We start from the raw sequence: 12,198 nt of genomic DNA on the forward strand, positions 1-12,198 counted from the left end.
GGGAAAACAGACACTGTAGGCTTTGCAGACCTGTTTGCCTTCCTGTATCCAGATATTATTTTCTGCCTGCCCCCTTGCTCTCCATCCCCCTAACTCATTACCTGTATGTATCTTGTTTTCTTCTTGCTCTGATTTGCCCTTCCCTTGTGTTCTGGTACATTTTCTTCTGTTGCAGGGGCTCTTGAAGGATGCAGGTCAGATTATACTATCTTTCTAACTTGGACATTTCCCCAGTGGAGAAGTATTTGAAATACTGCATTTCCTGTTGCTTTTGCCACTGCTGCTGCCATGACGTGTTTAGTATATTATAAATGAGCACAACCTGTATTTTGAGTTAATGCTATTGTGGTTGCTCTTGCCCCCTGTGGTGGCTTATGTGAAGGGAGTAATTTTGAGATTTTCCTCAAAATAACTTGATTCACATAAGATCCTAGCCTCTTTTTCGGCGAGCTTAGCACATTATAACCTATTATGTCTGAAGCTTATAAACTCACATGCTTTTTTCTTTTCCACTTCTAACTTTGATCAGAAGTTTGAAAATTTAAAATACTATTTTTATTATATTACTAGTATTAGTACCGTTATTACTAAATATAACTATTAACATGACTAATTACTATTATAACTCTACCTGCCCTAGTAAAAATGCTTCTTGGCCTTTCCATATAACTCTAGGTCAGCTAGGAATTCCCTCTTTCGTTTAAACATTTTCACTCAACAAATGATTATTATTTTTTTAATTTAGAGACAAGTTCTCATTCTGTTGCCCAGGCTAGAGTGCAGTGGCGTGATCATAGCCCATTGCTGCCTTGAACTCCTGAGCTCAGGCGATCTTCCCACCTCAGACTCCAAGTGGCTAGGACTATAGGAGTATGCCATCGTGCCTGGCTAATTTTTTTATTTTATTTTTTTTGTACAGATGAGGTCTCACTATGTTGCCCAACCCCTGGCCTCAAGTGATCCACCTGCCTTGGCCTCCCAAAGTGCTGGAATTACAGGTGTGAGCCACCATACTCAGCTAATTTTAAATTTTTTTCTAGAGATGGGATCTCATTGTGTTGCCCAGGCCGGTCTCTAACTCCTGGGCTCAGGTGATCCCCTCACCTCAGCCCCCCAAAATGCTGGGACTATAGGCAAGGGCCTCCTCACCTGACCAACAAAGGATTATTGAGAGTTTATTATATGCTAGGTCATGTGATAGACCCTGAGGATAAAATGGTGAGCATTTATATTCACCAGATAAATAAAAAAACTAATGTGTAATTACTGATGGTGATAAGTGCTATAAAGGATTCATGGTGCTGTGAAATCTTTTGGAGGCAGGTAAATCTAGTGTGAGAAAATAGAGGATGCCTTTCAGAAGAAGTGACTTTAGCTGGGATTGGAAGGATGAGGAGATGGAGGCTGAGTGTGGGAAGAGGATTCTGGGCAAAGGGAACAGCACATGGAATGGCCCCCTGATAGGAGGTAGCATGGTTCTTTCAGAAAGATGGAAAAAGACCAATGTGCCTAGAGCATAGGAATGAGGAGTGGACAAGGCTGGAGAGGCAGGCCAGGGCTAGATACTGCAGGGCCTCATTGACCAGGGTGAGGATTTTCATCTTTATTTTCAGAACAGTAGGAGGCCATGAAACGGTTTGAAGCAGGAGAATGACATAGGTTTGGTATTTTGGAAAAGAAAAATCAGTCACTGTAAAGAACAGTTTGATTGGGAGGTGAATCAGGGAGGCCAGTTAGAAAGCTATGATAGGGTCTAGATGAGAGATGGCGATGGTTCAGACAAAAGCAGTGGGGGAAGATGGAAAGAAGAGTATGCATTCAAGACACACATAGCAGGAAAAATCAACCAGTTTGGGAGGTAGATTGGGTATCAATGTGGTAGAGTAAAGGGGGATGGCAGGGATGATGTGTTTAGCATACATCCAGGAAGGGACTATTGTCTTGTCAGTTTGGGATCTCTCCAGGTGAGGCAGCTTTTCCCCTTCAAACATTCAGAGATTAGATTAGTACTAAAGAAATTACCTCTTGCCCTATGATCATAGGAATAGGATAGAAGTTGCCAGTTTTGTTATTCTTGCCAGTATTCAGCCTCATCTCCTCCCAGAACCATCTTCTGCAGCTGTTTGATGAATATTTTCCTATCCTAGGAAGATGAACCCAGGCTCCCTGATGGTACCAAGCCAGCAACCCCCACAGTCCTTCCAGTTAGTTCTGTGGCCTAGTCTCTCCTCAGCTTCTGTGGCCTATTGGGTTCTGTCTCAGTGCATTTGCGCGTGGGGCTTCCTTGCTATGGTATTCCCTTTATGCCTAGTCTGGGACTCACTTTTTGCTTCATTTGACTCCTAACTTTATCAGGAGGGCCACCCCAGAGAAGGATTTTTCCACTGCACTCTGAACATTTTTTTTTGAGACAGAGTCTCACACTGTTGCCCAGGCTGGAGTGCAATGGCGTGATCTTGGCTCATTGCAACCTCCGCCATTCAGGTTCAAGCAGTTCTCCTGCCTCAGCCTCCCAAGTAGCTAAGATTACAGGTTCCTGCCACCACATTTGGCTAATTTTTGTATTTTTAGTAGAGCTGGGGTTTCACCATTTGCCAAGGCTGGTCTTGAACTCCTGACCTCAGGTGATCCACCTGCTTTGGCCTCCCAAAGTGTGAGCCACCATGCCTGGCCTGAACATGTTTTTTATCCTTGAAAATAATGGTTGGGGTTAGAGGGAAATCATTATGCACATACTTCTATATACTGTATGTAGTTTCCCATTTTTTTAAAGTAAAACAGAAACTCCCTACTGAAGTGGGGTGGCAGGAACAGAAACAGCATGGTGTGCAATATCCCTGTCTTCTTGATTGGGAATAGAGTGACTGGTGGAACTCAGAGTTTTCTCTGGGCCTCCCAGAATTGAGAAAACTGTTGACTACTTGCCTATATCATTTTCCTTCTATTCTTGAGTTTACCTGATTATTTGAGAGAACTTGTGCTGTGTGCTTCCTTGGGAGGAATTTTTTCTGCAAGTCATTGATTTGGTTTCTTAAATCAAACTTAACACCAGCAAGGCAGTGCTATCCTCTGGCAGGAGAAAGCAGAGTCAAAGTCCAGGTGTCAGAAGCACCATCTTTGCTTCAAATCTTCCATCTCCTGAAAAGCCTTTTCCCTGAAATTCTCCATCCCTACAGCAGTTTCATGAATGAATGAATGGGTGTAGCATTCCATTTGTAGTATGTGCTGCTGCACAGTTGCTTTTTAACTATACTTGAGTAGTTTTGTGCAGTGCATAGGAATAGCCCATCGATTCACAACACTTGTTTTTCCTAGCTATGGATCAACTCCATAGATAGGTGGGTGTAGGTTTTCAGTTTCTCTTGGCTCCACTCCCTGCCTCCTTGGCTTGCTCTGTCCTCTTGCCTTCCAGTCTCTTCCTTCTTCCTTTTCATAACATTAAGTGCCACACATTTTATGTGCCAAGCCCTGGCCTAAGGGCTGGGAAATCAAAAAGGAGGAAAAACAGTCCCTTTGCTTAGGAAGGAGAGAGCCTCATCGAAGGAGCCTAATTAAACAGATGCAGGTGGTGAGGTGTAAGCTTGCTGGGATGGCAGGCTGTCTGGGGTTCTGTGGGACTGACTGTCAGGGGAGGGGCAGGAAGAGTGTCATGGAAGAGACAGTAATGTAGGATGTCCTGAGGAATGAGTAGGTGTCTACCACTTACCTGCTGCACATAACACAAAGCTTTTATTAGCTCAAGAAAACATAGAATAGTTTAAATATGCAGGTTCTAATTGGGGGACGTTGGTCTCTAGATTCAAGTATGAATCTTCTTGCCCATCTTACCCAATTCACTTACAGATTTCCTTTGTAGATTAGCTAAGTGAATATGTGCGACTGGTGTGTGTGTTCACAGGAGAGAGATGGGTGGATTGAGGAGGTAACTGAACACAGCTGAGTTGTGTCTTCATGAACTAGTAAGTCCTGTTGCTTGTTGGCCATCCCGGCGACTTTCCAAGGACCTTGTACCTCATGAGCGTTTTCTCTTCTTGGCTTTTAGGGCAGGCTGTTCCTGCAGGATCCCACGTACGGCTGAATCTTCAGACTGGGGAAAGAGAGGCAAAACTCCAATCTGAGGACAAGTTCCGAAATAATTTGAAAGGCAAAAGGTACAGTGTCAACCTTAGGGACTGGGAGGCTAAGTGATGACATTGATTTTGTATTGTAATACTTAAAATGTTGCCCAAATTCATGTGGCTTTTTTAAATTTGAAATTTAATAGCATAGAATTTGTGATAAATCTGTCAGGGTTTTATGAAGGTTTACTTCTACAGTCTTTGGAAAGAGATAGTTTGCAAAGCAAATTGATACTTTAAAAAAGGCTGTAGGGGGAATGCTTAACCTGCTTTAAAAATGAAGCTATTTTTCCCAGTACTTTAAGAGCACCCATTTGAATCCCAACAATTAATGCGCTGATTACAGATGAGTCATCTATTCATTAAAACAGGCCTGTTAGGCCTTCTGCTTTGCAGTAATACTTCCTTGGTGAACAATAAAATTGCATTTTAAAGTCTTTAATTCAGACTAACTTTTCCTCTCATTAGTCAGTATTAAAACAGGCTTTCTTGTAGTATAAAAGTAGAAGCTACTGCCATTCTCCACTGGCTAGAGGTTGCCTTATTCCTCAATAACCGGGTTAGATTATCCAATTTTAGGGAATGCAGTGTTGCTATTTTTCTTTTTGTTGCCTTAAATTAGCATCCTTTCTTTTGCTTGATATTTCCTGAACGAAGGGGAGGGAGGTTGAGGCATGGAGTTGCAGGGGTTGCTGGAATTGTGCATTTTGAAAGCTCAGTAGAAATACCAGCCATGAAATTTCTAACACAGGGACCAGCAAATTATGGCCTGTGGGCCTTACTGGGACTGCTCCCTCCTTTGGTTCAGTCTGCAAATGAAATTGGTTTTTACATTTCTTAAAGGTTGGAAAAAAATCAAAAGGTAATATTTCATGACTCATGAAAATGTATGAAATTCAGATTTCAGTGTCCATAAATAAAGTTTTAATGGGACACAGCCATGCTCATTTGTTTACATATTGTCTGTGGCTGCTTTCTTGCTCCAATGACAGAGTTGATTAATTGGGACAGACACCATATGGATCACAGAGCCTAAAATAGTATCTGGTCATTACAGTTTGCTGACCCTGTGCTAAAACATGTAAGAATTGGGAATTATTAGTTACGGATTGAGTGTGGTTAGTGTTACTCAGTCCTTGAATGATGATGGTGATGATGATGATGATGATGATTTTTTTTTTTAGAGATAGGGTCTTGCTCTGTTGCCCAGGCTGGAGTAAAGTGGTGTGATCATAGTTCACTGTAACCTCGAACTCCGGGGCTCAAGCAATTTCATTGCCCCAACCTCCTGAGTAGGCTGGGGCTGCAGGTGTGTGCCACTATGCCCGGCTATTTTTTTAAAAAATTTTTTGTAGAGACAGGGTCTCACTTTATTGCTCAGGCTGGTCTTAAACTCCTGGACTCAAGTGATCCTCCTGCCCTGGCCTCCCAAAGTGCTTGGATAACAGATGTGGACCACTGTGCCCAGCCTGGATTTTATAATTTAAACTGTATTTTGCAGGTGGGACGTGGTGGCTCACACCTGTAATCCCAGCACTTTGGGAGGCCAAGGCGGGTAGATCACCTGAGGTCGGGAGTTCAAGACCAGCCTGGCCAACATGGTGAAACCCTGTCTCTACTAAAAATACAAAGATTAGCTGGGTGTGGTGGCAGGTGCCTGCAATCCCAGCTACTCAGAAGGCTGAGGCAGAAGAATCACTTGAACCTGGGAGGCGAAAGTTGCAATAAGCCAAGATCGCACCACAGCACTCCAGCCTGGGTGACGGAGCAAGACTCTGTCTCAAAAAAACGAAAACAAAAACCCAGTATTTTGCAGTTAGATGTAATTAGAAGGAGGTCCTAGAGACCCACTTCTTACCTTAGTCTTTTCCTTGACATGCCTGTCAGAAAGTCACTCAGCTGGTTCATATGTACTTTTGTCAGGTGGCACTCACCCCACAAAACAGCCTGTTCAGATTTAGACAGTTTTCACTGTTGGAAAATTCTACTTCATATTGAGATAGAGGCATTTGTTCTCCTTACAGTCACGCCAAATTGGGAAGGATCTTTCATCTTCCCTCATCCCTCCAGATAGGCCTATACTTGGAGTGACCCAGGTCAGACAATTACTCCTTTCTCACAACCATGTAAGAAATAATCAGCTGTCATTATCATGACCCCTGCCAAACTTCTTTCGTCCACAATACACACATATTTCAGTGTCTCAAAGTACTTTTAGGAAGTCTTTTCTCACATATAATCCAAGTCTTATTTTCTGAAGAAAATAATCTATTCTTTTCTTAGTTTATGAATATTGAGTTAGGGGCTGGGCGCAGTGGTTTGTACCTGTAATACCAACAGTTTGGGAGGCTGTGGATCATTGGAGCCTAGGATTTGAAGACCAGCCTGGGTAACAGGGTGTGTGTCTCTGCAAAACATATAAAAATTAGCCGGAGGTGGTGGCACACACCTGTAGTCCCAGCTACTCGTGGGGCTGAGTTGGGAGGATCACTTGAGCCTGTGAGGCAGAGGTTGCAGTGAGTCAAGATCGTACCACTGCACTCCAGCCTGGGTGGCAGAGTCAGACCCTGTCTCAAAACAAACAAACAAACAAAACCACCAAAAACAAAAATTAGCTGGGTGTGTGGGTATGTGAGTGTGTGGTGTGCATTATGCCTGTAGTCCCAGCTACTCAGGAGGCTGAGATGGGGACAGTCCATTAATCCAAAATTCATGGCAGTCTCTCTACTATGTTGTGTGGCTGGCCACATTGCTACCTAGAGCTGCAATGCTTGCTGGCTCTACAGTCTGGGACAGAAGACCCTGACTCTGGCTTGTCTCAGAGAGTTCCTTTAGTACTGCCTTATTTCACTGCACACAGTTGGCTCTTAGCAACAGGTTTTCACTTGCTATTTGTGCTTTAGGCTTTGCCATCTCTACTGGTTTTAGTCCATATCCCTGTCAACATCTCCATAGTACATCTCTCTTTTTGCCCTAGAGTAACCAGCTTCTTTGACTCTTCATCCTGGGTTTGGAGGACTGAGGGTAAAACCACATTCAAGTTGTGCCATCTTGGGTTGAACATTTACCAAGGTCCAGTATGGTATAGTGGTTAAGAGGTTGGGCTAAGGACAGGGCCATTTACTTCCTCCATTGATTTATTTCACAAAAACGTATTGAGTGCCCATGTGCCAGGCATTGGGATACAGCAGTAAACAAAACAGCCTCCACAAGGCTGGCAGACAGAAAACCAGGTACATAAGCACATAAGTAAGATATTATCTGGTCATTACTGATAGTTTGCTGACCCTGTTCTAAAACATGTAAGTACTGGGAATTAATCATGGATTAATTAACTGGCCCCAAAGGGAGGAAGGAAAGGAACCAATGTGGCTGATATCAGGAACCTGTCAAAGACTAGATTGGTAACCTCACTGAGATCCCTGGAGCTGATCCAAGTCACAGCCATGCATCTTGACTAGAGAGAAGACATCCATTGGGGAGCAAGGTTTTATCACTAGCACTTATTTCAGTTCAGGGAACAGAGGCAAGAACAAGGATGATATGGACAAAAAGAATAATTAACTCTTTATGCAAAGGGTTAGGTTTATAGGTTTAGGAGTTAGGACATTTCAGACAGATGAAACAACAGGAAATCCCAGGCTTTATCAAGGAAAAGGCTTTGTCAAGTAGGAGAAGCAAGAAAACAATCAGGGTGACTAGAGGAGAAGAGAGAAGGAAGGAAACCGATAGGAGATGAGATTGGAGAGGTATGTGGGGGCCAGAATATGTAGCTTTTGAGGAACGTGTTGTATTAAAGGTTCATTCACCTTTAATTGTAATGGAAAACCATTGGAAGATTTTCCCCCCCCCTAAGATGGTGTCTTGCTCTGCTACCCAGGCTGGAGTGCAGTGGCACCATTTCAGCTCACTGCAACCTCCGCCTCCCGGGTTCAAGCAATTCTGCTGCCTCAGCCTCCCAAGTAGCTGGTATTACAGGTGCCCGCCACCACACCGGGCTAATTTTTGTATTTTTAGTAGAGACGAGGTTTCACCATGTTGGCCAGGCTGGTCTTGAACTTCTGACCTCGTGATCTGCCCACCTCAGCCTCCCAAAGTGCCAGGATTACCGGTGTGAGCCACCATGCCCAGCTGCCATTGGAAGATTTTAGGTAGGAGGGTGATTTAGTTGCTATGTGTCTGGAGATGAGATTGAAGGTGGACAAAAGAAGACAGAATTAGGATGTCATTTCAGTAGATCAGGTAAGACATAATGGGCTCAAGCAATCCTCCCACCTCAGGCTTCTGAGTAGTTGAGGCCACAGGCACACACCACCATGCCTGGCCAATTTTCAAGTTTTTTGTAGAGACAGAGTCTAGGGTATCATAACAGAGACTGAATGAATTTGGAGATTTAATTTGGAGGTAGACTCAAGAGGACTTGCTTATGATTTCAACGTAGAGGTTGAAGGAAGATGCAGGGAGGGGCACGGTGATTGAGGATAAAGCCTCATTTTGGAGTTTGAGCAACTGGGTGGTTGTTGGTACTGTTTATTGAAATAGAAAAGTTGGGAGAGGGACAGACTTATAAGGAGAAGAATCAAGAGTCATGTTTTAGATTCAATAAGTTTGAAGTACTTGTTAAACATTTGAGATACAGATCTATCAGGTAGTTGTGCAAGACTCTGGTGCTTGGGGAGAGGTCAGGCTGGAGATGTTAATGTTGAGATCACTGGCAGATAGGTTTTTCAGGTAACTAGGGGAGGACGTTGAGGTGGAGAAGATTGGCAGGGCTGAACTCCAAGGCATTCTGGGCTATGTGGCTCAGGTAGGAGAGGAGGAACCAGCAGGAGTTGGAGAAGGAGTGAGGAAGTGAAAGAGCCATGAGAGTGAGGTAACAAGCCAGGCAAGGAGAGTGGTTTTTTTTTTTTTTTTTTTTTTTTTTCCCGACAGGGTTTTGCTTTGTCGCCCAGGCTGGAGTGCAGTGGCGTAATCCCGGATCACTACAACCTGGGCTCAAGCAATCCTCCCACCTCAGGCTTCTGAGTAGCTGGGGCCACAGGCACACACGACCATACCTGGCTAATTTTCAAGTTTTTTGTAGAGACAGAGTCTTACTATGTTGCCCTGACTGGTCTTGAACTCCTGGGCTCAAGCAATCCTCCCTCCTCGGCCTCCCAAAGTGCTGGGATTACAGGCATGAGCCACCACACCTGACTGAGAGTTTTTTAAGAAGGGAGGGTGAACTGTGCAAATGCACCTTAGTGATTGAGGAACACAAAGTGAGTGAAGAAGGGTCCATCAGATTGGTCATCAGTTATTGGTAATTTTGATTAGCAGTGTAAGTGGAGTTGTGAGGACAGAATCCAGATTACAGTAAATGGCAGTATGAATAGGAGTAAAAAAGGTGGGGATAGTGAGTGAAAACAATGTGTTCATAAAGTGTTACTCTGAATGAGAGCAGGGAAATGGCAGGATAACCAGAAGAGACTGTGGGGTGAAAGGAGAGTTGGTGTGCTGATGGGAATAATCCAGCTGAAGGGAGAAATTGATGATGCAGACATGAGGAAGAGGTATAATTATGGGAGTTAAAGCTTTTGTAAAGGCAAGTGCGATCTGGAACTAAGTTTAATAGGATCAGGGACACTCATCCATTATAATAGGAAGGAAAGTAGAAAACATAGACTTAGGTGCAGGTTAGCTTGTAGAACTGATCATGGGAAAATGAAGTTTTGGTCTGTTTTACATAGTGAAGAATGAAGTGAGACTACCAGATGAGTGTTTCGTGTGTGTGCGTGAACTTGAGTGCACATGTGCGTGCTTGTGTGTGTGTAGTTGGGACTGAGAGTGGGTGATGAGAGATGGCTTAGGAGAGTGAGACTGATGACGTAAACAGAGATACAAGGCATAATGGGATTAGTCCTGACCGAGCCTTACAGGAGGGAGGAGATAATGTGTTCAAGCTATGGTTCCTGAATATGTAGCTCCCTTGGGTATGTGGGGCGGAGCAGTAGTATCCTCATGCACTGGCAGTGGATGATGCTCTGTAGGGAGAAGGATTCAGGATTCTCTCCCTATGTTGTAGGATTGTGGCAACTATTTGAATGAAATATTACTTTAAAGGGATTAACACACTGCCTAACACATGGCTAAATGCTCAATAAATGAGTTACTAGCTATTATTAATTAGTTTAGGAGGACTGAGGTTTAGAGAAGATGAGTGTTTTTCTCAGAGCCCTAAAATGTCTCTAGGAAGAATGAAAGCCCTTAGTACATGAGAGCTGAGGCCTGCTGGAATCTCAGACTATGAGACTGATGTGCTCTTCCTGCCTGGAGTAGAGCAGACCAGTAGCCCCTTCCTCCTCACCTCTGAAATCTTGTGGCCATTCCAGGATATAGGAATCCTGAACCCAACGCCAGGCAGACGTCTTGTTAAGCACAGTCCACACTCCACTCTTCCCTTCGTCCACATCATTCTTGTGCTTACTTCTGTTCATTGAACTAAAATGAATGCTAGTGGTAAAACCTTGCTCCCACATGATGGATGTCTTCTCTCTGGTTAAGACACGTAGCTGTGGCTTGGATCAGCTCCAGGGAATTTTGCGAGGAGACCATTCTGGTCTTTGGCAGGTTCCTGAGATTATAGCCACGTTGATTCCTTTCCCTCCTCCCCTTGGAGGCTGGCCGTGGAAGGGGCTGACCTTGATTCTGCTCCTTAGTATCTCAAATCCATTCCTTGGTCAGGTTGAGACATACCTCCTGCCTCTCCTCTGTGCTCAGAGGTTGGTCTTATGGTGTGAATCTATCCAACTTGTTTTTGTAAAGACAGGCTGCTTTGTCTAATCAGATCAGGCACACACTGTGGGACTCAGGGCCCTGTTGTCCCCTTTCATGGAAAAATATATTAATAAATAAAGGTGCACGTTACTCCCTGTGTCTGAGTCCACTTCCCTCTGAGAGGTCCTGCCCTGGCAGCATGCTGAGGGAGGAGCATTGCACAGGTATTCCAGGCTTATTTCTGCCTTGAGAAGCTGGCTGAGAGCCTCTGTTCATGGTTGGCTTGTGTCTGCCCCATGCCATTTCTTCCTCTCTCATGGAATGATCCCATTTTCAGCTGTGTCTTTCCTCTTCTAGTTCAAGGTAAGGTCACTCTGTTAGACTTCTGGCTGACTGAAGGCAAAGGTATGATACTACACTCAGAGTTAGAGCTGGCCTGGCTTTGCTTACCTTAGGGTGCCATTTACCCAGGGACATTTTCTTTCTTGGGAAATATGATGCTCCCCTCTTATTTTTAGAGACAGGGTCTGACTCTGTTGCCCAGCTGTGGGAGTACGGTGACACAATCATAGTTTACCACAGCCTTGAACCCCTGGGCTCAAGTGATCCTCCTGCTTCCCGTGTAGCTGGGACCACAGGCATGTACCATCACATCCCAGCTAATATGTTTAAAGTTTTTGTAGAGATGGGATCTTGCTATCCTTCCATCTTGGCCACCCAGAGTACTGGGATTACAAGTGCGAGCCACCAAGCCTAGCCATGCCTCCCTCTTTACTCTCAGTTTTCTTTGGACAGGCTGGATATCAACACCAACACCTACACATCTCAGGACCTCAAGAGCGCACTGGCAAAATTCAAGGAGGGGGCAGAGATGGAGAGTTCAAAGGAAGACAAGGTGTGTGATGATTTTTTCTTGTGAGTATAAGCCTGCAGCATGGCCTTGTTGTTTTTGCAGAGAATGGACTCATTTTTATGGGAACTCTTGCAATAAACGTGGGATAACAATATTGTAAAATAATTTAAAGAACCATTAATGACAAATAAGTAACCCTTTTAAACTATTAAAAAGAAGTGCTGGGAGCATTTCTGTCATGGTTTAGGTTAGAATTCTGTTTGTCATCCCTTGTCTTCAAACAGCTCCCTATGCTTGGAGAAATTGAGGCACCGAGCAGGGGTGGCCATTCTCTCCATTATCACAGGCATGAGTGGAGTGAGTAGACTTTACGGCCCAGATCTCTGCCTCACTTACACTTGAATTAGACACAGGCTTGTTCCAAAAGAAAGAGGAGCTGGCCCGGGAAGCAAGAAGCCCGAATCCTTGTCC

At 44.2% G+C, this 12,198-nt stretch overlaps 1 protein-coding gene across 2 annotated transcripts in view; it reads left to right on the plus strand.

Moving 5' to 3' along the window:
* Positions 1-12,198, plus strand: part of SIL1 (SIL1 nucleotide exchange factor) — a 239,065-nt gene that overhangs the window by 137,554 nt on the left and 89,313 nt on the right. For both annotated transcript variants that reach the window (XM_011997233.1, XM_011997234.1), the window contains 2 exons: positions 4,043-4,151; positions 11,670-11,769. In XM_011997233.1, coding sequence (XP_011852623.1) covers positions 4,043-4,151; positions 11,670-11,769 — 209 coding nt within the window. The remainder of the gene's footprint in view (positions 1-4,042; positions 4,152-11,669; positions 11,770-12,198) is intronic.

This window comes from Mandrillus leucophaeus, unplaced genomic scaffold (genome assembly GCF_000951045.1).
Source record: "Mandrillus leucophaeus isolate KB7577 unplaced genomic scaffold, Mleu.le_1.0 Scaffold534, whole genome shotgun sequence".
Taxonomy (NCBI): domain Eukaryota; kingdom Metazoa; phylum Chordata; class Mammalia; order Primates; family Cercopithecidae; genus Mandrillus; species Mandrillus leucophaeus.